This window comes from Tasmannia lanceolata, unplaced genomic scaffold, assembly GCF_043159265.1.
Source record: "Tasmannia lanceolata isolate RefF3 unplaced genomic scaffold, GAP_Taslan_0.1 ptg000016l, whole genome shotgun sequence".
In the NCBI taxonomy this organism is placed as follows: Eukaryota; Viridiplantae; Streptophyta; class Magnoliopsida; order Canellales; family Winteraceae; genus Tasmannia; species Tasmannia lanceolata.
This window is the reverse complement of record NW_027518693.1, coordinates 20,233,458-20,257,500: the sequence shown is the minus strand read 5'-3', so window position 1 is coordinate 20,257,500 and position 24,043 is coordinate 20,233,458. Positions and strand designations below refer to the sequence as shown.

General features: G+C 37.4%; 1 protein-coding gene and 1 non-coding gene across 2 annotated transcripts in view; one reads left to right on the top strand and one right to left on the bottom strand.

The window, feature by feature from the left end:
* The window catches only part of LOC143848786 (DNA-directed RNA polymerase III subunit 1-like), a 114,666-nt gene that overhangs the window by 28,671 nt on the left and 61,952 nt on the right, over positions 1 to 24,043 (bottom strand). The window contains exons 19-21 of the mRNA XM_077357847.1: positions 22,717 to 22,920; positions 22,335 to 22,613; positions 5,139 to 5,286 (exon numbers count right to left, since the gene is read on the bottom strand). Coding sequence (XP_077213962.1) covers positions 5,139 to 5,286; positions 22,335 to 22,613; positions 22,717 to 22,920 — 631 coding nt within the window. The remainder of the gene's footprint in view (positions 1 to 5,138; positions 5,287 to 22,334; positions 22,614 to 22,716; positions 22,921 to 24,043) is intronic.
* On the top strand, positions 12,669 to 12,775 carry LOC143849223 (small nucleolar RNA R71). Its single transcript, XR_013235596.1, has one exon. It is a non-coding gene; the product is annotated as a small nucleolar RNA R71 (small nucleolar RNA).

Below are 24,043 nucleotides of genomic sequence, written 5' to 3'. Positions count from 1 at the left end.
CGCCAATCATTGACTAGCAGGAGTTGACTCACTTATACCATGGCTGAGTTCTCCCACAAGCTCGAGTTTCTGAAAGTTGGTTGAGACTTGAGAGTAGGTTGCATAATTTGCATAGGGGTAGTGCTGTCTTTTGGAATTTATTTTCCTTTAATCTAATCCAAGAAGCATTTTTGTAATTAGGTGTATAAGGGAAGATTAGGGGCTGATTAGTGAGACTAATATGATTCTTTCTTTTCCCCAAAATTATGTATTTACCCCCTTTATGTCTTTTCCTTCTTCCATTTCAACTCTTGGGGCTCTACAGCAGACCTCGGTCATGCCGAGATAGAAAGGGGCTTGAAATGAAAGCCGAGAATGACCAATGGAGCCAACCACCCATTGATCGATGGACAAAAGAAGTGGCCAACCATGAACATATCTTAGGGCTTTGATATTTCATAACTTATGATGGTGCCGATTTATACAGATATTATGAGGATGATTCCAAGCTAAAAGATTATGTCAAAGTTGTAAGTTCCAATTGCAAACAATATGGAAGAATGATTTGCGGATGTAAAACAAAGAGAAGATGTGAACTTTTTTTTTGGCAGGTAAGCTGGGATCAAAGCTGCAACCACAAGGTTGAGATACAAAGCCTCAACCATTGAGCTATAAGCCCAATCCCAGGAGAGGAGAACTTTATTGCCAAGAACTTTTAGAACTGGACGGAGGTTTATGATCAATAAAATGGTTCTTGAAATAAGAATTGGGGAGGAACATTGAAGCCTACAACAAATTTGGTGATTCCAACCCAAGGAGTGTCATGAAAATTCCAAAAGGGCTTCAAAATTGGCCTCTATTTTTTATTTTTATTTTGAATGGTAAAAATTGGGCCTCTAATGCACCAATTGATTACACAAAACTACATCAATGGCAGGTTCAGTCCCCAAGGTGATTGCAAATATAGATTAAAAGATGGATCACTTCATACTTTCACGACTTCCGGTGATTTGTGTTTCAAGAGAGCCAAGTTTAGAAATTAAGATGGACTGGGTTTAGACAGATTCTTGAAATTGACCTGTTCTCAAATCAGACTTCCAAGGATTATTTAAAAGGTATAATGGTTTGTTTGAAGTAGGATTTATATGGGTTTATATTTTAGAAAGTACTGATCCTTATAGAATCTAGCATACACTTCCCTTGCTTTCTCTATGGTAGCAGCAGTTACTCCTCTTTTAATCAATGGGACTGTTCTAGAATACAAGTAGGGTTTCATTTAGGTGTTCTAAGGGTTGAGATTCACTGTAATAAAAGGCTGGGAACAGCTGCAGTATTCTCTAGTTGATTTGAGACAGCAATAAGTATGTAAGTAGTTCAAGCTTTGATTAATTTGTATTGTGTTTTTCCTTTTGAATAGCTTAATTTGATATTGTGTTCTTGTTTAAGTGCATCAAATTTATATATTTGATCAATTTACTTTGGTCAAATTCTCTTTGAGATGTAATTTAGCAAATTAGATAGATGAACTTGAATTCATTGATTCAACAACAGCAGAATTGGTAAGTAAATCCAAAGGAGATTCTTATGGGGAGGATCAGACGACAAGGAGTCACCAGTAAGGTGTGAAGAGGTGTGCAAAACCATTAAAGAATGGGAGTTGGAATAGGAAAACTTAAAGGAGTTTAACACTGCGATGCTTGGCTTTGGAGATATGGAAAGGAGAGAAACCAGTTACGGACAAAGATAACTGACAGCAAATATGGACTGCTTCCTGGCAATTGGATTTTAGATGATAGATATGGATTTGCAGAGGTGATCTGTAGGAGGGATATCCTACGAAAAATACAAATTTAACGAGGGGTTAGATACAAAGTATATAAAGTAGGCAGGATAAAATTTTAGCAAGAGAAATGGTTCCACGAGCCATTGTTAAAGGAGGTGTTTCCTGACCATTAAGCAGTTGCTCAAAATAAGGAAGACTTTGTAAGAGATTGCCTTGAGCAAGTGGAGGGGCGAGTAAATTGGAGCAACATTTTCAGAAGTAACTTTTTTGACAAAGAGATCAAAATGCCGGCTCAATTTATGTAATTGTCGGATGCATGCTCTTAGAGGTAGGAATAGTGATGATGTCATTCTGTCCACACCACATGTTCCTATTACTCCATCATCAGTCCCTTGGTTTTAAATTTCGTCTGAAATTTCGGACTGAAATTTGGCAAAATCCTAAATTTGAAGAAATTCCAAATTTCGGTAATTTTGGCCAAAATTTTGGTAACTTTGGCCGAAATTTTGGAGTGAATAACATATGACTTTTTTTTTAATTACCAGATTTCGGCCGAAATTTCAGTTTCGGGGAGGGGCGAAACGCATACCGAGACTGAAATTTAAAACCATGATCAGTGCCACCATCACCAACTTCCTTGCATCAAACTACTACAATTTCTCAAAGTAATTCATTGGAGCAAGCACAAAGACGTCTTCATAATACATAGGGAAAGAGGGCACAAAAATGAAGATGGTTAGAAATTATAACCTTTTGATGTACTTAAATTTTGAAAGATATATATGAAGATGGTTAGAAATTTCTATTTTTTGATGCACTTGAATTTTAAAAGACATATAAAGAAAATATTGCATAAACTCTCTCATGGTGCTCCCAACCTTAGACTCTTCTAGGCACTCACGCTTGCCCGTTCCCACTTCATGCTTCTAAGCTTATGCTACATCAAAAGGGGTAGACAGGACAAAAGGGTTTAGATCCGGTGTTCCTCTAGGGTGTTTATTGTAAATTAGTTCTACAACCATGCCGAGCATTTGGATGGATAGCCTTTCTTGATAAGATTTTCATGGTGAACCATTGAGAAGCCGTAGAATCTTAACAGTAGACCATTTCGCCCTTTGCCTGAGTAGATTAGTTATTCGTACATTGCAGGACAAAGAGGGAGATTTAGGGCCATATCTTATCAAGATTCAGCATTTCATGGGTTTTCCCACTGGAAGTGGAGGACCAAGGTTACCTAGAACACGGTTCGTTCCGGTATGTGGTACGGGAACGTGTACGGGGTACGATGCGGTATGCGGTACGCGGTACGATGAGGGTAAGCTAAGTTAGTTGGCTATTTTAGTTCGCGGGTCGATTTAGCATGAAAATTTGGGTCGCTTTGGTACTCTATATATATAATTTCATATATTTTTACAAAATATCATTTATAGTCCATACTACATACAATTGATAAACAAAACCAAAAACCTCATGTATGCCATTTATATATATTCAAAATGAAAATTCCAGTTCCAATCCAATCCATAATATAAAAAATTTGAAGATCTCCAAATGTCACTAAATTAAGTACCAACACATATTGCATTCTCGATCTTAAGTGAAGCAAACAGAAAATAACTACCCTGTTCTGAAATAAGAATATAAAGATATGAACAAACTAATAAACTATTGTGCAACTCTCTTTTCCTAGTCTATCGAAGTGCTCCCTCTCTCTATGCATCTCTCCCTTTCGCGCGAGTCGCCATTTTTGTTGATCCGGGTCGCAAACGACCCACGTTTCGGGTCGGCGACCTCGGATCGCGGGTCAGAGGGCGATCCCGGTAACTTTGTGGAGGACCTCCTAGAGTGTGGCAGGAGAAGGGGAGAATATTATAGAGAGTGATCTTGTTGGCTACCATGTGGGTAATAATTTGGAAGGAAAGAAATGCCAGAATGTTTAGGGCTATGGCAAAAGGTCCCCTTTTCATGTATATCAAGGTGATTGCGCTAACAATATCCGAGGTGAAAATCCTTCCAAGATTTAGATTCACATCACTCTAATCTTTGGCGATGCTTGAGAGATATTTAAAGCTAAACTTTGACGGATCCAACAAACTCAAGACCAACGACAGGCGTTGGAGGATTACTAAGGGCCGGACTGAGGATGATAAAATTGGCCTTTTCAGGTCCAATAGGGATCACTGACTCCAATGAAGCACAAGTAAGGGTTGTACTCCATGGTTTCAACTTGATTGAGAATAGTGATTTGGATAGCCTAATCGTGGAGGGAGATTCCCTTAATGTCACAAGGTGGCGAGATGGATCTCATCCTCATCCTTGGAGGTTCGTGCAATTCATTGAGGAGATTATGGATCAAGTGGTGGATCATAGTACCTTCTTCGGTCGTGCAAGGAAATCGGAAAATAGCAAGACAGATAGACTCGCTAGGGCAGGGGCACATAGACAAAGCCTACAAATTTTCTATTTTCTCCTTCCTTGACTAGATTCCCACTTCGTATTTTGATTTCTCTTCTTTTGCTTTTGTATTCTGATCACCACAGTTGGCTTTTCTCCTATTCTTAATATATTCATTCAAAATTAAGAAAAAAAACAACAACAACAGCAGAATTGGTCCTATTCTTAATATATTCATTCAAAATTAAGAAGTGTTAAAGTAGAAAAGATAAATAACGCCTTTCTCCAACAGCTTAAGCTTTTAGAGAAGTTGGTAAGTTAACATGGTATCAGAGCCAAAGGTCTTGAGTTCAAACCTCCCGGATAGCAAAAATTCACATGTGATGGTCGGCCCAAAGTGGGACCACATGTGCAACGTGTTTGCCAGGTGAGCCACACGTGCGGGGGAGTGTTAAAGTAGAAAAGATAAATAACGCCTTTCTCCGACAGCTTAAGCTTTTGGAGAAGTTGGTAAGTTAACAAGAAGAAAAAAAACAGCAGAATTGGGACATCCACTTTATTCCCTACATCATAATCCTATATAGCAAAGTAGCGTATTCTTTCCTTCTTAGCAAGGCAACTAGAGTGGAAATGTGGAATACAACATGTAATTAAGAAAATTAAGAAAAAACAACAGCAGAATTGGGACATCCACTTTATTCCCTCAATCATAATCCTTTATAGCAAAGTAACATATTATTTCCTTCTTAGCAAGGCAACTAGCATGGCATACAACATGTAATTCAAAAAGGATTAAAAATAAGAGATGTGGAACCAGTTATGGATGAATACAACTGATGTTTGCAGTGAAAAAAAAAAGAATAAGGGAGTTCTACCATGTTTATGAGAGCAATATAGACAAAATCATTTCCGAGCTTTACCGTGTTTGAGAATTAGCAGGGTTTGGTAAATAATAAAATAAAAACTATCCAATAGAGGATACTCATGCTAGCAACTCCAGCAAAGTGGAAGGTTTTCAATGTCATTTGTGTCCCAGGTTCTCCTATACTTTGAGCTCCAATGGCTCCAATTGCAGTTCCAGCTTCTATTCTTTTTAAATGGTAACGAGATATGCAGGCTTCCAAGAAAACCTACAATATAGAAAATGAAAATAATTTGGTTTAATGAAAAGAGGCACAAACTATCTTAAAGCTGGTAGAACATGTCACAAAAGTTTATGATCTAGAAGATAAAAAAATGAGAGGCTAGCAAAAAAATAATAATTAGGTAAGAAAAGGGCCAACTAACAAGTTGCCAATGCAGTACCAATGAGATGCCTATCTGCAAGATATTTATGAAATAGAAGATAAAAAATGTGAGGCCTATCATATAAATATAATTGAAATAGATATTAAAAACCTTATGCTTCTTCTATTGTCACCATACATTGATTCATTATATTTGTTGATCCTATTAAATACCCATCACATTTAATGGCACAAATTACACCTTATTGGTAGTTTGTTCAAATTTCTATTGGTATTAGTGCATATACCAAGAGATGTCTGTGGTGTGCCAATAAGCATACCCTTAACTTCTTCAAAATTGCTAAAATACATGAAATCTTTTGATGCTGAGCCTCTATTCCTCCTTTTCATGGGGACAAAAAAAGTCGAAACATAAAAAAAAATTAAAAAAATACTAGAAAATTAAAACATTTCACTATACAAGGATTTACTGGGCAATTTCGAGGAAAGCCATTTCGCGGCTCACTTTTGCAGGAGAGAATCAGATGCATTAAACGAATAAGACAGTCTGCTAAAAAGTGAGCCAGTGTGGCTGTTCTCTCCTGCAAAAGTGAGCCGCGAAATGGTTTTCTGTGAAATTGCCTGGCAAATCGCTTATATAATATAACAAACACTAGCACTAGGACTGTCGATGGACCAGAAGCCAACGGACCTGCACGGTCTGATGGATACAAATGCCTAGGCTGGTGGGACTGAGACATAGACAAAGTGGATCCGTTGGACTGTACCGCAAGGCCATTTTTTAATCCGATGGGTCCTAGACAATGCTAAAAATGTCCTTTGGAGGTGTACAGACCGAGTTATATTTTGCGATTTACAAAAATACCGTCCATGGTTTTTAACTTGAAGGCTAAACATGAGGAGTATTTTTGGTACGAAACATTTACACAGCAAAAGGGAAAATATTGCATTTGAATGAAAATCGAACGAACAATTCCATCTCCTCTCTCATCATATTGAACCTTAAAACTGTGAAACCCATTTGCAGGTCATCATTGCATTTGTCAATTGTCTGTTGCCGCCGCTGCTCTCCTCCCCCATCTTCTCTGTGTGCTAGTCTTGCTCTATATCTCTGAATTGGTCGTCACCGTCTCTATTTATGATTATATATGTCGAATCACAACTCTTTGTCATCAGTCCCTAGTCAATTTTTTGTATCATCGAATGTTATGTTTGAATGATTCTTGATCCTATTTATTTGAAGAAAATTTAGCACTTGAATGGTTCAAAATCATGCCAATTGATATAATGCTTTATACAAACTTTTAATTTTATAAAACAAAAGGACCTAGGACACTCTGATGGACAATTTGGTTTTTAATGGGACCGTGACATAAACACAGTAAATAAGATCCACAGATGTGACAGAGTAGGACCCAATCGAGTTAAGATTTCCGTTCCAAATTGAGTCTATTCCCTAATTAGTACTAAGGGAATAAATGTATTGTATCTACATCAATAAAACATTGGTAGACAGCAGCAAACATAATAAACTATAACGATATAGAAGCAAAACACACCAACACATGCATATAGATATATTCTATCTATGTATTATTTTACATGATTTACATTTTAACTTTTCAGGAACAAAACTAAACCAATAAAATCTTCAAGAAAAAGCTTGAATTGCTTCATTAGAAAATGAAAAGGTCAACTATTTAGAAGAGGAATGCTTTCATACACGAGCCATTGTGATTTGGTTTATTTGGATCGCCCATCTTAACAGGCCCTACATTGGATTTCCAAAGACCAAAGATCGTGTCGATTGAGCAATTTTATCATCCAATAATATCCATCTTTGGCCATTAATGTTGACTGTTGCCTATAAGTGAATTATGACCATTCAAATTCGACAACCAAAAAACATGTAATTGGATATATGGATTGTCATATTGGCTTAGTTTTGGACGACTAGAGATCAAACTAAGACCTAATAAATGGACAATTGAAGTCAACAACAAGTTGGACCCACAGAAACACGGTAAATCATAACATCTTTCCTTTTTTTTTGTCCCTTATCATTTCGGTCGAATTTCGAAGTGGAATGAAACCGTTGAATTTTCATTTTGGTGGGGATGGAAACGTAAACATTTCGGTCGTTTCTTCTCAGTTTCGGTGGAACTTTAAAACCATGAGGATAGCGGGAATAATTTTAATAAATTTGCAATATAGGATTTGGCACTCTCTCATGGATTATTTATACCAACAAATAAACCTCCCAAGAATACTTTGATATTGAATTAACGGGATATCAAACTTCTTGGGAAAAAATCCCATATTTCATTAGCCATCCTACTATCAATAAACAGATGGACAAAATTTTCCTCTCGAGTGTTGCTGCAGTAGTTAGACCTAGATGCAAGGCGGACGAATCTGTTTTTGATGCTGCTGTCAACTAAAATTACTGTATTGTATAGCCTCCATAAGAAACATCTTATTTTGGTAGGAAAATCATTCTATACAAACTTGCCCAAAGTTTTACCACCATCGTGAACTCTAATCACTTCAATCTTAATTTTGTAGTGAAGCAACCAAATTTGCTTGGCGTCCAAACTAGTTGATTTTCTCTACTTCAAATGATGCCATTTACCTTCTTAATGGCTTCCACAAAACCAGAAGGCAAGTAATTAGCAAAAGTGTTTATGTTCCATTTACCATCAGTGTCCACAGCCTCTTTAACCAGCATATTAAAGTCAATTGAGGAAGAGTTATATACATATTCCAGCGGAGGCATGTTGCTAATCCATCTATCTATCAAGAAATAGATATTACCATTACCAATTCCATTTAACATTGGAAAATCAGACCTCTTTTGTGCTGATGATTTCCTTCCATATCTCAGAGTCTCCATATTTAGGGACGGACGATAGGAGACTACCATTTCTAAGATAACGAGCAGTCATAAACTCGATCCATAATGATGATTTCATGTACGGTCAATAAATAGATTTTAACCGATAGGAAACTACCATTTCTAAGCTTTTGTATCGATTTCACCCTCTTCTTTTTTCTTGCACAGCCTATCCCAAGCCATCCAATGGTGTTTGTTTCCTTATTCCGTACTCCGTAGTGCCCCGCTAGAAATTGGCCATAATGCTTTCGATCCTTTTAGTAACAGACACAAGAGGATTCATAACCAATAATAAATAAATCGGCATGGATGAGAGAATACGATTCAGAAGAATGAATTCACCTCCTTGAGAGGATTCAACACTCAATCTACCTTTGTAAAGTGTACCTCCAAGATAGATAATAGGAAGTTTTTATAGTTGAAACGAGTGACTACTTTAATGATATTTTCGCTTGACCTCAAAATCTTCTCTGAGCAAGAAAAGAAGTTTTTCTCCTTGTCTATGAGTTGTGTTGATGCGCTTTCATAATTGTTTAAGAATAACATGATATTGCTCAAGGATCTTTTAGTGCGTAAACAATTTACATTTTAGACCATAAATTGGATGGTATGGATTACCTATGAAGATAATTTGGAAGGGCACAACCATATTTCCTTTACAGCCCATTATTTGGACCCATTATTTAGACGGTTTGGATCATTCCATGATGCCCACTAGTTTTTTTTTAGATTAAATTACACTATGGTGATGAACCCACAATAACTTATTGCATGGTGTAGTTCTAACACGGTGGTGTCAATATCAAGTTACGTAGTGTTGAAATCACTTATGTGGGTCCACCATGATAGTCGGCCATATATAAGGTTCATACAAGATGGCTGAAATAAATCTTGGTAAGTGGGGTCCACTAGCTTATGTAGCATGAATTGTTGCTCAAGGAGGAGATGAAGCAATAAGGAAACACTCTTAAAATTATATGGTTGGCAACTTTTGAAAAGGGAAAGCCAATGATTTTTAATTCTAATTGAATTTGCAGATCGTCTTGGGGAGAATCCAAAAAGGAAAGTCGGTTACACACGTGGGACCACCTTAGGGCTGCTTTTGCATGGAATATAAAAAGGCATGCATATACATGCAATAGAAAGTGAAAAAAGAAAGAAAGAAAAGAAAGGGCTGATATGGAAACTTGGAAAGGGTTGGCAAGCAAGAACTGACCATAAACGTTTCGGTATCTTGCCAATTTTCTTTAGCATGCATCTCTCTCTCTCTCTCTCTCTCTCTCCCTCTTTGGTTATATTGTTTTATGTAATAGAAAGTGGGACCCACTTGGGTTTTAGAAAGTTTTTCAAACAACCAAATACGTCTAGCATGTTTTCCTTGGTTTTTCACGTTTTAGCTTTAAAATATATATAGTTTCTAATTATTCTCTTACCATACAGGTGGAACCCAATCGGAATTACAAATGCATGCAAACGTGGGACCCAATTAGAATTGCACTCACAAGCTATTTTGTTTTAGACACAGTGGCCACTCTCACGTTTTAGGTTGAATCAAAATAGAAACTTCTATTTACATGTAATGCATATAGATGCAACCATGTGGGTCCCACTTGCATTTGCTAAAATTCATTCCTTATATATATATATGGTTTCTAATATATGCATGATCATACTTTTTTGTCTTGTAACAAAACAACACACAAACGTATAAAAGAGAGAGTCAACAAAAGTGGCCCAGCTTTCCAACAAAGGGAGCAAAGTTTGTAAAATTATGAAGCTTGCTGAAATTACAAACAAATGGTGGAAGTTAAAAAATTCCCAAGACAGGTGGTAGTTGCCAAAAATACAAGAAACTTGCCAAGTTTGTGACTTTTTTTGGGTGTTGAAAATAGAAGTGTGTTCTCTCTATATATTGAAGTGAAGGCTCTCTTCTTTCACTCTCCTTACATACTCTCTACTCTCTTTCACATTCTCTTTACACTCTTGTTCTCTCTTGTTTTCTTTCAAGTTCCTTTTCTTTTTCTCTCAACCAAGGACCAATCCACCATCATTCAAGGCTCAAGGTGACATATAGGCATTGAAGAAGGGAGATTCAACCATTGCTTGAGGAGAAGAAAAAGAATAAGTTTCATTGTTTTATTACTTAGTTTCAATTTCAATTCATGTACTTCTGCTTTTAATTTCAATTAAAGAATAGTTCTCTTTGTTCTTTTTCCTTTCAAGTTACTTAATGGCAATTCCAATTCCCCTCTCTATTTTCTTTGTTTCTTTTCCTTTCGCCCTGCATAACTACACCGATCTACTTAGGGTTTAGATGAAGTCAAGGGGAAGGAGAAAGATGATTAATTGAAATCAATGGTATAAAATAACAATCATATATAGGGGTTTATATTTGTTGGATCCCAATCACTCATGCCATTGGCTTTCCCCTTTCGTATGAGTAATTGCCGATAAACAAATATAATTTCTTATATAATCTATAAAATTGGGTAGTATGTTTGATCAATCACTCATGGGCAATGACATCTATTGATCTTATTTCTCATTGACCGGATTTATCAAATACACTATCCAATGCAAAAATTGGTTTAATTGATTATCCAATCCAAACCCATGTGGGATTCTAAATATTTTAATCAAATTAAAGTCTCAATTAGATTTCAAATTATTTTTCCAATAGAATTTCAATTCACTTTAGAGTAGTTTTTCAATCCAATTTTCCAATTAATATAGGCTTTAGATTTTGGTTTTCTAATTAGGTTAGATTATTAATAGAAATCCTTTATTAGTTCACTTTGCCTAAATATAAGGGTTAAATTGGTAATCATTTCTTATTGTTTTCGATCCTTGTCTATTTAGTTTATAAATTTAAATATATTATTGGATCCGAGGTTGTAGTCCACGGAAATCCTGAGTCTATTCCAGGCAACAATATATCATAAGTTTATTTTCCAAATAGTTAAGGGTAGAAATCACAATAAGCTCTTCCCTGAGTACGACCCGTATTTACACGATCCGTGCACTTGCGGTTATATTTAATAAGACAGTCAAGTTTTTGGCGTCGTTGCCGGGGAAGAGTACAGTTACTTTAATTCTTATATTATTCGAAGTGATTTTTATTTTTCTTTTATTTTTAATTAGTTGTCTGTTTACTTTGGTTTTTTGCTACTTCTTTTTCTAACTTGGCTCTTTTCTGTTTATAAGTGCAGGTTGGGTGCGGAACTCGGCCAATCCAATCAGAAACGGAGGAGAACATCCAACCCAATCCTATAGCCATGGCGAAAGAAGAACCGTCCAAGACCCTTCGCGACCGTTTCTATCAGGCCCTAGCAGCGCAACCCTCATGCATTAGATTGCCAGCTGCTCAGGGCAATAATTTTTAGCTTAAGTCGCATTTTATTTTCATGCTCCCCCATTTTCACGGGCTCCCATCTGAGGATGCCTATTTATTTTTACGTGAGTTTGAGAAGGTTTGTGCTTTGATTAAACTGCAACAACTTTCCGATGATGCAGTAAAGTTGCGGTTCATCACCTTCTCACTCAAGGAGGGAGCCAAAAAATGGCTCTATGGTTTGCCCACAAACTCAATCACCACTTGGGAGGGGTTCACGGTTGCCTTCCTTAAGAAGTTTTTCCCTTTACATAAAACAAACAAGCCAAGGAACGATATTTTACAATTTAAGCAAAAACCATTAAAGTTGTTTTCTAAATTTATGGAGAGATTCAAAGATCTACTCCAAGAGTGCCCTCATCATGGTCTTGATTTGTGGAACTTATGCCAAATAGTATATGAAGGCATTGATTTCCAAACCAAAAAACTTTTAGAGTCCATGTGCTCTACAGGGTTCACATCTTTTACAGATGAAAACCTTGCTTGGAGTTTCTTGCTTGATTTGGCTGAGAAAACACGTAAGTGGGTATCCACTCAAGAAAGCGAGAGAGCCACCTCAAGTAAGGGGTTCCTTATTGGTTGGCCCACCTTGATAGCCCGCTTGGTTCCAAGAGAAATTGGGATGATTTCACCATCCCCGATTTTCAGTACTACTATATGGATCATTGGAAAACATAGCACTCACATTTTCATTAGAATTACCAAACTTTGAAACATTTTGGCATTCATCCATGACATGGCGGCTCTCTCGCTTGGAACCACGGCACCCTCAATAAGGAACCCCTTACTTGAGGTGGCTCTCTCGCTTTCCTGAGTGGATTCCCACTCACGTGTTTTCTCAACCAAATCAAGCAAGAAACTTCAAGCAAGGTTCTCATCTGTAAAAGATGTGAACCCTGTAGAGCACATGGACTCTAAAAGTTGTTTGGTTTGGAAATCAATGCCCTCATATACTATTTGGCACACAAATGCCACAATTCAAGACCATGATGAGGGCATTCTTGGAGTAGATCTCTGAATCTCTCCAGAAATTTAGAAAATGACTCTAATGGTTTTTGCTTAAATTCTAAAATATCATTCCTTTGGTTGTTTGTTTTATGTAAAGGGAAAAACTTCTTAAGGAACGCAACCGTGAACCCCTCCCAAGTAGTGATTGAGTTTGTGGGCAAACCATAGAGCCATTTTTTGGCTCCCTCCTTGAGTGAGAAGGTGATGAACCGCAACTTTACCGCATCATCGGAAAGTTGCAGTTTAATCAAAGCACAAACCTCCTCAAACTCACATAAAAATAAATAGGCATCCTCAGATGGGAGCCCGTGAAAAGGGGGAGCATGGAAATAAAATGCGACTTAAGTTCAAAATTATTGCCCTGAGCAACTGGCAATCTAATGCATGAGGGTTGCGCTGCTCGGGCCGCATAGAAACGGTCGCGAAAGGTCTTGGGCACTTCTTCTTTCGCCATGGCTATAGGATTGGGTTGGATGTTCTCCTCCGTTTCTGATTGGATTGCTCTCTCCAATCGGTTGTCTGAGTTCCGCACCCAACCTGCACTCATAAACAGAAAAGAGCCAAGTTAGAAAAAGAAGTAGCAAAATATCAAAGTAAACAAACAACTAATTAAAAATAAAATAAAAATAAAAATCACTTCGAATAATATAAGAATTAAAGTAACCGTACTCTTCCCCGGCAACGACGCCAAAAACTTGACTGTCTTATTAAATATAACCACAAGTGCATGGATCGTGTAAATACGGGTCGTACTCAGGGAAGAGCTTATTGTGATTTCTACCCTTATACTATTTGGAAAATAAACTTATGATATATTGTTGCCTGGAATAGACTCAGGATTTCCGTGGACTACAACCTCGGATCCAACAATATATTTAAATTTATAAACTAAATAGACAAGGATCGAAAACAATAAAGAAATGATTACCAATTTAACCCTTATATTTAGGAAAAGTTAACTAATAAAGGATTTCTATTAATAACTAACCTAATTAGAAAACCAAAATCTAAAGCCTATATTAATTGGAAAATTGGATTCAAAAACTACTCTAAAGTGAATTGAAATTCTATTGGAAAAATAATTTGAAATCTAATTGAGACTTTAATTTGACTAAAATATTACTTAGAGTTAGAATCCAACATGGGTTTGGAATGGATAATCAATTAAACCAATTTTTGCATTGGATAGTGTATTTGATAAATCCGGTCAATGAGAAATAAGATCAATAGATGTCATTGCCCATGAGTGATTGACCAAACATACTACCCAATTTTATAGATTATATAAGAAATTATATTTGTTTATCGGCAATTACTCATACGAAAGGGGAAAGCCAATGGCATGAGTGATTGGGATCCAACAAATATAAACCCCTATATATGATTGTTATTTTATACCATTGATTTCAATTAATCATCTTTCTCCTTCCCCTTGACTTCATCTAAACCCTAAGTAGATCGGTGTAGTTATCCAGGGCGAAAGGAAAAGAAACAAAGAAAATAGAGAGGGGAATTGGAATTGCCATTAAGTAACTTGAAAGGAAAAAGAACAAAGAGAACTCTTCTTTAATTGAAATTAAAAGCAGAAGTACATGAATTGAAATTGGAACTAAATAATAAAACAAAAAAACTTATTCTTTTTCTTCTCCTCAAGCAATGGTTGAATCTCCCTTCTTCAATGCCTATATGTCACCTTGAGCCTTGAATGATGGTGGATTGGTCCTTGGTTGAGAGAAAAAGAAAAAGAACTTGAAAGAAAACAAGAGAGACTGTAAAGAGAATGTGAGAGAGAGTAGAGTATGTAAGGAGTGTGAAAGAAGAGAGCCTTCACTTCAATATATAGAGAGAACACACTTCTATTTTCAACACCCAACAAAAGTCACAAACTTGACAAGTTTCTTGTATTTTTGGCAACTACCACCTGTCTTGGGCAAGTTTTTAACTTCCACCATTTGTTTGTAATTTCAGCAACTTATTCTCTATGCGTGCGTTGTTTTGCTACAAGTAAAAAAAGTATGAGTATGCATATATTAGAAACCATATATATATATATATATATATATATATATATATATATGTGTGTGTGTGTGTGTGTGTGTGTGTGTGTGTGTATAAGGAATGAATTTTAGCAAATGCAAGTGGGACCCACATGGTTGCATGTCTATGCATTTCATGCAAATAGAAATTTCTATTTTGATTCAACCCAAAACGTGAGAGTGGCCACTGTGTATAAAACAAAATAGCTTGTGAGTGCAATTCTAATTGGGTCCCACGTTTGCATGCATTTATAATTCCAAGTGGGTCCCACGTGTATGGTAAGAGAATAATTAGAAACTATATATTTTTTAAAGCTAAAACATGAAACACCGAGGAAAACATGCTGGACGTATTTGGTTGTTTGAAAAACTTTCTAAAACCCAAGTGGGTCCCACTTTATATTACATAAAACAATATAACCAAAGAGAGAGAGAGAGAGAGAGATGCATGGTAACGAAAATTGGCAAGATACCAAAATGTTTATGGTCGGTTCTTGCTTGCCAACCCTTTCAAAGTTTCCATATCAGCACTTTCTTTTCTTTCTTTTTTTTCACTTCTATTGCATGTATATGCATGCCCTTTTATAATCCATGCAAAAGCAGCCCTAAGGTGGTCCCACATGTGTAACCGACTTTCCTTTTTGGATTCACCCCAAGACGATTTGCTAATTCAATTAGAATTAAAAATCGTTGGTTTTCCCTTTTCAAAAGTTGCCAACCATATAATTTTAAAAGTGTTTCCTTATTGGTTCATCTCCTCCTTGAGCAACAATTCATGCTACATAAGCCAGTGGACCCCACTTACCAAGATTTATTTCAGCCATCTTGTATGAACCTTATATATAGCCGACCATCATGGTGGACCCACATAAGTGATTTCAACATTACGTAACTTGATATTGACACCACCCTGTTAGAACTACACCATACAATAAGTTATTATAGGTCCATCACCATAGTGTAATTCAAGCTAAAAAAAAATAGTGGGCATCATGGAAAGATCCAAACCGTCCAAATAGTGGGTCCAAATAATGGGCTGTAAAGTAAAGATGGTTGTGCCGTTCCAAATGATCTCCATAGGTAATCCAGACCATCCAATTTATGGTCCAAAATGTAAATTGTTTACGTCCACAAATCATTTCTATTGAATGATCCAAACTACTCAATTTGGATGATCTAAACTGTTCATTTAGTGGATCATTGGGTTGCGCCCTCTAAATCATTTCTAATGCACAATCCGAGCCATCCAAATTGTGCATTTTGATGTAAATCGATCGTAGCCCCCAACTATTTCCATGGGCTGATCTCAATCATCCAAAAAGTGGGCCACGACTTCAACTAATTGTGCCCAAAAATTATTCCAACCGTTCAACTTTTGGTTCTCGGCCTAGATGGGTTAAAATTCTGAAATCTATGCATAGGAGAATCTGAGCCACTCAATTGAAGGGTTGCAATGTAAATGATGGAAAATTCTTCATTTTTATATCTTCTTAGCTCCATTCTTCGTATAACTTCAAGAATAACCCTGAAACATAAAAAACAGATAAACTACCTTAGTAGTACCGCTTTAAATATAGAAAATGCATGATTTATACACCAACAATTCACACATAAATGTGCTCATCAGGTTGCAATGCGATTCACAATCAGCTTGGATATAATTTTCTTAGAACAGTTACATAAACTAATAGGACAATAATCCAAAGTCTTTGGGCTGTCCACTTTAGGAATAAAGGAAACAAATGTATGTGTAAAATCTAGGTATCATACCTCCTATGAAAAATTCTTTGGTTGCTTTGACGAGGTCATCTTTGGTTAGTTCCTACTTGTGTCTAAAGAATGAACCATCAAATACATCTGGACCTGGAGTGGAATCCACTGGTAAACTTAAAACATCCCATCTCACTTATCCTCATCCAGTGTATTAAGCATTATCTTCTTCACTAGTCACAGTAGGAATTACCTCCTGAATCTCATCATCAACAATAGCTCCCTCTTCTGTCCATAAGGACTTAAAGTAGTCATAAACAATACCTTATATGATAGTCAGGTCATCTGCCCAATTATTATTAATCCAAATCTTTCTAATGTTGTTGTACCTTCCTCTGTTGTTTGTGGAAGTACTAAAGAATTTAGTATTTTGTCTCCTTCCTACAACCACTTTTTTCTTGATTTTGTCTTGAGAAAACTTCATCCATGAGGAGAGCTTGCTCAAACCTCTGTCTAGCCTTCATCAGATTAGACTCATTTTCTTGAGAACGATCCATATCATACTGATTTTCAACCAGAGCAGTAAAATCTTCCGCAGCTCTCACATTTAATTAAACATCCCCAAAAGAACCTCCGATCCACTCCCTCAAGCTATCCTTTAACCTTTTCGGCTTAAGAGCTGGATTTGATTGAGTACCAAAGGTTGGGGAATGACATTGGTCTTTAACATGACCCACGAAATGCTCATTTAAAGTCCACATCTTCTTTTCTTTTTTTCTTTTTTTGAGATCTAAAAAGTCTTTTGTTTAACTGATTAGATTCATTGAGAGATCAAAAAAGGACACGGTCTGAAAAATTACAAGATTAGTGACTCACCTTGGTGCAATGAATGCTATTGATCCATTGGCTGTTAACAAGTACCCTATCAAGTCTGGCTCTTACATTTCCGTCTCCATGTTGGTAATTACTTTTAGCTTCATACCAAACATCCACTAAACCAGCTGCATCAATCACATCATGAAAATCATTAATTGCTCTAATGTTAGCAAGTCTTCATCCTAGCTTTTAATCCAACCTCAAAATAGTGTTGCAATATCCTCCCACTACCCATGGATTAATGACGTTAGAGCTGATTTCTTCAATATGATTCCATAACAGCCACCTCTCAAAATGTGAACCAAGCGACACTACGTTCATGTTTTCAACTGGAGCATTTTGTGTCCAATTTGTTTGGGGGCCCGGCAAGATTAAGGTAGAGGGAGACACGGAGAAAGAAGAAGAGATGCATGCAGTGGACATGGATGAGGAGAGAGCGAACGGGAGATGATGAGAAGAGAGCCAAACAGGGAGAATGGGAAAAGGAAGATATGGTTTGGTTTACATTTCAGGATTACTATCAGGAGATCCCTATAAGCCATCTGGGTCAATTTGGTTTTGGTATGTTTTGGAATCATTCCTAGTATGAGGGAAGCAAGCAACAAATTGTTGCACCAACATCATCCCCACCACATGGTCTCCTTCATTGTTGGTTATACTCGCACTAGCCACCAACCAAGCATTCATCATTAAGTATCAAATATGCCTCTAGATTTGCAATCGAAGGTCGTGGCTCTGATGGTAGAAGTAATGCAAATATTTTTATTTATCTATGTAATTATCATCATTATTATTATTATTTGTGAGGTCTGGGTGGTTTTTGTGTGTGTGTGTGTGGTGGGGGGGGGGGGGGGGGGGGGGGGGGGGGGGGGGGATCCTTGTGTGTGTCGTGAGGCCCCTGATCATCGTGGTCTACTACATGCACAATGATGCGGCACAAACATAAAAAATGCATCATGCAAAAAGACCAAGTTAGTGGTAGACTTTGCAAAAGAACGAGAAATCAAAGTTGGCTTTAGGGGCAATGATGGCAAAGAGAAGAGGAGCAACATGAAAGATAGGGTTGAGAGTGCTACGATTCATGAAGAAACAATCTTTCACTAGTAATAAAAAAACAGATATGGGGCCTCTCGTAAAAGGGTGGGATAGTTAACATCATGTCCCTACACACACACACACACATAGGGGATGATATCCACACTCCCTTGTATTAATTGACAACCATTTGTCTATTTTAAATTCTCTGATTGGTTGTTAATAGCTTGTTAAGGGCAATGATGGCGAAGAGAAGAGCATCGTGTAAGATACGGTTGAGAGTACGATCATTCATGAAGAAACAATCATTCACTTTTTATTCTGAACGGGTAGAAACAATCATTCACAAGTAAAATAAAACAGAGATGGGTGCAAGGTTTTAAATCTTGGTTTCGGTTTCAGTCATCTGCGAAACCGAAACGTTTCGGTTTCGGTACGAAATTTCGGACGAAATCGTGTAAAAATTTCATCGAATTTTTGAAACATTTCACCGAAATTTCCGAAACGTTTCTGTTAAAGTATAAAAGATAAATAACGCCTTTCTCCAAAAGCTTAAGTTATTGGAGAAGTTGGTAAGTTAACATGGTATCAAAGCCAAAGGTCTCGAGTTCAAACCTCCCGGATAGCAAAAATCCACATGCAATGGTCGGCCCAAAGTGGGCCAACATGTGCCACGTGTTTGCCAAGTGGGCCACACGTGCGGGGGAGTGTTAAAGTATAAAAGATAAATAACGCCTTTCTCCAAAAGCTTAAGTTATTGGAGAAGTTGGTAAGTTAACAGTTTCACCGAAATTTTCGAAATTTCACCGAAACGAAACATTTCGGCCAAAATTTCCGAAACATTTCAACAAAGTTTGGTACTTTTCCTACTCAATATGAATTTCGTTTCGTTTTCCACGGAAATTTAAAACCATGGATGGGTGCTCTTATAAAAGGGTGGGGTAGTTGATTTTTTTTTTTAATGGCGTGGATGAGATAGTTGATATCATGTCATTACAAACATAGGGGATGTATACACACTCCCTCGTATTAATTAACAACCATTTGTTTATTTTAAATTCTCTGATTCGTTGTTGACAGCTTGTTGAGAACTACAACATCCAATGAAAAGAGAGTCTAAAAAGAGAGTAGTGCAACGACCGTCCCTACCTATATAAGTATTACTATGTGAGTATGACGCATGTGCAAGGGGACTTTCTAAACCTCCCTTTTTAAAATGACTAAAATGCCTTTATGGGAGAGAGAGAGAGAGAGAGATAGAGAGGAGGAGGAGGAAGAGAGAGAGACGGGGAGATAAAGAGAGACAAGGAAAGGAGAGTGTGTTTAAAGCAGTGACAAACAGTTCATCAAAGAATTAGAACACATGGAAAGGGAAGAGATGCGATGGTGTGATAGCTGAAGCGGAAGTAACAAACGCCGTTAGGATTCTGACAGGTTGACACTACCTTCACTAGCCATATTTCCCATGGAACCTCCAACCAAATAGGCCGTATAATCAAGGAAGAATTATAAAGCCAGTAACTGAGAGTTATTCACATTGATGCAGATACACATGAGGGATAATTTTTCTCCGATCTTCCAAGGGTATATGGGGCATAACGAAGAGCTAGGATTAGCGTATAATCTAGGGATCTTTAGAGTCTTATACATTAGTTCTTTGAGGAATTTAAGTATTTTCTAGATATATTTATGAAATTTATATGGTTTACTTTTTTATATATTAGTTCTTTGAGGAATTTATATATATATATATATGGTTTCTTTATTTATTTATATGGTTTATTTTTTTAATTATTTAAAGGACCTTCATATGATTTTCATTGATTTGGAGAAAGCGTATAATAGCGTTCCCAAGAGTGTTATGTGGTGGGTCCTTGAAAGGAAAAAAGTGCCTACTAAATATGTTATATGATTGAGGATATGTACGATGGAGCAGTAACTAGTGTCAGAACTACGGATGCCACGTCTAGTGAGTTTCCAGTTACAATAGGACTGCACCAAGGATCGGCTCTAAGCCCTTATCTTTTTACTCTAGTTATGGATGAACTTACGGAGGGTATCTATGACGAGGTGTCGTGGTGTATGTTATTTGCAGATGACATAGATGACATAGTATTAATTGACGAAATCAAAGCGAGAGTTAATGCTAAGTTAGAGTTATGGAGAACTACTTTGGAATCCAAAGGTTTTAGACTGAGCAGGGCTGCCTAAGACAGAGTATATGGAGGGCAACTTTAGTAATGTAAGGAGGCGGGGAGACGATGTAGTAAATATGACTGGACAGGAGGTACCTAAGAGGGATATCTTTCGTTGTCTTGGTTCACTCCTACATAAGGAGAGATTGAAGAGGATTTTAACTACAAAATAAGAGCAGGTTAGTTGAAGTGGAAGCATGCCTCAGAAGTTTTGTGCGATCGTAAAATACCTACCAAGTTGAAGGGAAAGTTTTATAAGACAGTTGTCAGGCCCATGTTGTACGGCTCAGAATGTTAGGCTACCAAGAAGCAGCATGTGCATAAGATGAGTGTCGTAGAGATGCGAATGCTTAGATGGATGTGCGGACCTGTGGATTGAAATAGCCTGGACCGATTGATAGTGGAGGGTGATTCACTTAATGTCATACGGTGGCTCAAGGGCTCTTTGGTTCCCCCATGGAGGTTTGCTCATCTGTTTGATGAGATCAGGTTTGTCATGTTAGAAGATCAGCAAATGGGATTGCAGACAATCTAGCCAGGGAGGGAGGAAATAGTCAGGACCTACAAATGTTTGATTTCTTGCCCCCATAGGAGGGTTGCCTCTTTGTTTCTTTGTGTTCTATCTTTATTTTTGTTCATTTTTCTCTTTTCTGTATTTGGGTGGAGCTCCTCAATTCCCCTTTTTTATTAATGAGAAGCTTCTATCATTCAAAAAAAAAAGAAGATGGATGTGCGACCACACAAGGTTATAGATGAATTTAAAATGAAGACACCCGTAAAAAGGTAGGGGTGGCACCAATTGAGGAGAAGATGAGAGAGCACCGCTTAAGTTGGTTTGGGCATATCCAACGTAGGCCTTTGAATGCTCAAGTGAGAAGAAGTGACTTGTGCCAAGTTGATGGAGTAAAAAAAGGTAGGGGCAAACCAAAAACAACTTGGGTAGAAATAGTGAGGAAAGACTTGAGGGCTAGGAACATAACAGAGAACATGACCTTGGATAGGATATAATGGAAGAAAATGATCTATGTAGACGAACCCAACTAGTGTCAGGAGTAGACTTACTCAATTTTGAGCTAGCATACCCCAACTAGTTTGGGACAAAGGCTTAGTTGAGTTGAGATGAGTTGTATTTTTTTTATTTAGCTTCATTCTTTTCTTCGATAATCTATTATCATGTTATCCTATTTGCTTGTTAGTTTCTTCTCCTCTACATGCTCGATTTAATATAGTCCCTAGTTGCATCTTCATTAAAAGGCCCTTTCAGTACAAGTGTGTGTTCAACTATGACGAAGATTTGAAGGATTTTCTTAATTTTGAATTTTAGTGAAGATTGTGGAAGCATAGGGAATGTGATGCTCCAATTGATTTGGATTCAATAGCAATAAGGTTAAAAAATCTCCCCATCTTTCCTTAGTCCAATCGGGAGAAGACATCAAATCCTTTGTAAGTGGCCGAAGGTTCGAGAGGTGGGGAAAAAAGCAAAAAAATTTAAATGATCTTGAATAGAAAATCCATGAAATCAGAATGCATCACTATTCCAAGAAACCTATTTGGTGCCGAAGATTACAAAAAAATACTAGCATGTGGAGCTACCTCAACGGACAGGTAAAGCCAAGCCATGATAGCCAAGCCATTGGTCTAATGCAAAATGCAGGTAAAGCCAAGCCATGATAGCCTCTCCTGCTATAAGGAAATGACCATCTAGCAATGACAGAAAGGGAAATAAATTAAAAAAAAAAAAAACATGAATGTCTATGTCTGAGTGGGCGATATAATGCTAGTATTACCTGAAGTTGTCGAGAAGAAATGCTGAATATATTTGCAGCAATTGTTTGTAGCATATCACCATCACTATCCCCACCATAATTATCATCAATTTGAAGAATCCTCCTGATGTTCCTTAATGTAGCGATCTTTTCATGGATAAAATCCAATAACATCTGTTTAAAGGCAGAAGAGCATCCTCCTTCGGGGGTGGCATCATGTTTTGAGAGCCTGTCATTTGCATACTGTGAAATTTCTGAAGGACTCAAAGAGATAGATGCATTAGTAGTTGGACAGGTAGCCTGCCAAAAAAAAACAAAAAAACAAAGAACTCCGTCAATTAACATGTTGAATAATTCTCCTTTGCATTTTCAACATTCTGCAGTATCAGAAACGCGCACTAACCTGTATCTTCATGAACAGCCGATCCAAATTTAAAGGTGTCCCACTCTTTCCTTCCATTTTTGCTGGATCCATGCCATCATCTCCATAATGAAATTGAACTATTCCACCACTAGCATTACGAACTGTCTCGTCATAATGAATTGAGAGGTCCTCCAAGGCCTTCATCAATCTACGAGACATGTACCCAGTTTCAGCCGTTTTCACCTACAAAAATCACAATAATACAAAATCAAATATTAAGCCCAGAACAAATTCATTATTAATCCATAAAATCCCTAGGAACACAAGAAAAGCCAGCTGAAGAAATGACCAAACCATGATGTGATTTTTCAATATCACAACATACAAAAACATGATCCGTATTTCTTGGCACCATAACAAAACCAATGAAGTCATTCTTTTCAGATTGAAACTAGAAAAAGAGATGTACTGCACAAGGCTTGAAAAAAAAAAATCTATTCACAATAGTTTCCATGAATTAACCAACATCGTAATATAATTGTATATAAATTCAAAATTCCACTTCCCTAAGAAATCAAGAATATCTAACACAAAATTAGACTATTAGAAACCTGAAGGGCAATTTTGGTTAAGAGAAGATTTTCCGGCAGAAAAAATTTTCTTGGAATTTTTTCCTTTCCACAATTTCCATAGAAACATTTTTTTAGTTGTTTGCTTCAATAACCTGAGAAGGAAAATATATTCATGTAAGACTTTTGACGTCTAGATGATAGTTCTCCGGAAAACGAAAAAAAGCTGATAATTAGTGTTCTAAGGGTATTTTAGTCTTTACATATGTAACCCTAGTGTGTGTGTGTGTGTGTGTGTGTGTGTGTGTGTGTGTGTATACACACATATATATTATGTGAGAGGTCTAATTGACAGACTCACTTTCTCCCTAACTCTTCCTCTCTCGCACTTCTTCTTCCATGGAAACTAGGTTACATCGAACATGGTATCTGAGCCAAGGGTTCTGCTTTCGGAGTGGTGAAGCAACAAAAACAAACAAAAAAAAACCTTTCGCTTTCCCCTCCCCCAACCCTAACCCTAGTTGCTGCCCTTATTGTCGCCCCCACCTTCTCCACTCCTTTTGCCGTCGCCCCCACCTTCTCCACCCATTTTGCCGCCCTAGCTCTAGCCCACGCAATTTCGCCCCCTCCTACCTCCCTTACACCCCCCACCCCGCCAATTCCACTCACATAAAAAAAGGGAAACAAACACAATTTGGGTATTTCCCATTGCCGCCCTCCTCCCTATACCGAAACCCTATTTTTTAGGTTCCATTGTTGCGCCCCCCCCCCCCCCCCCCCCCCCCCCCCGGCCAAAA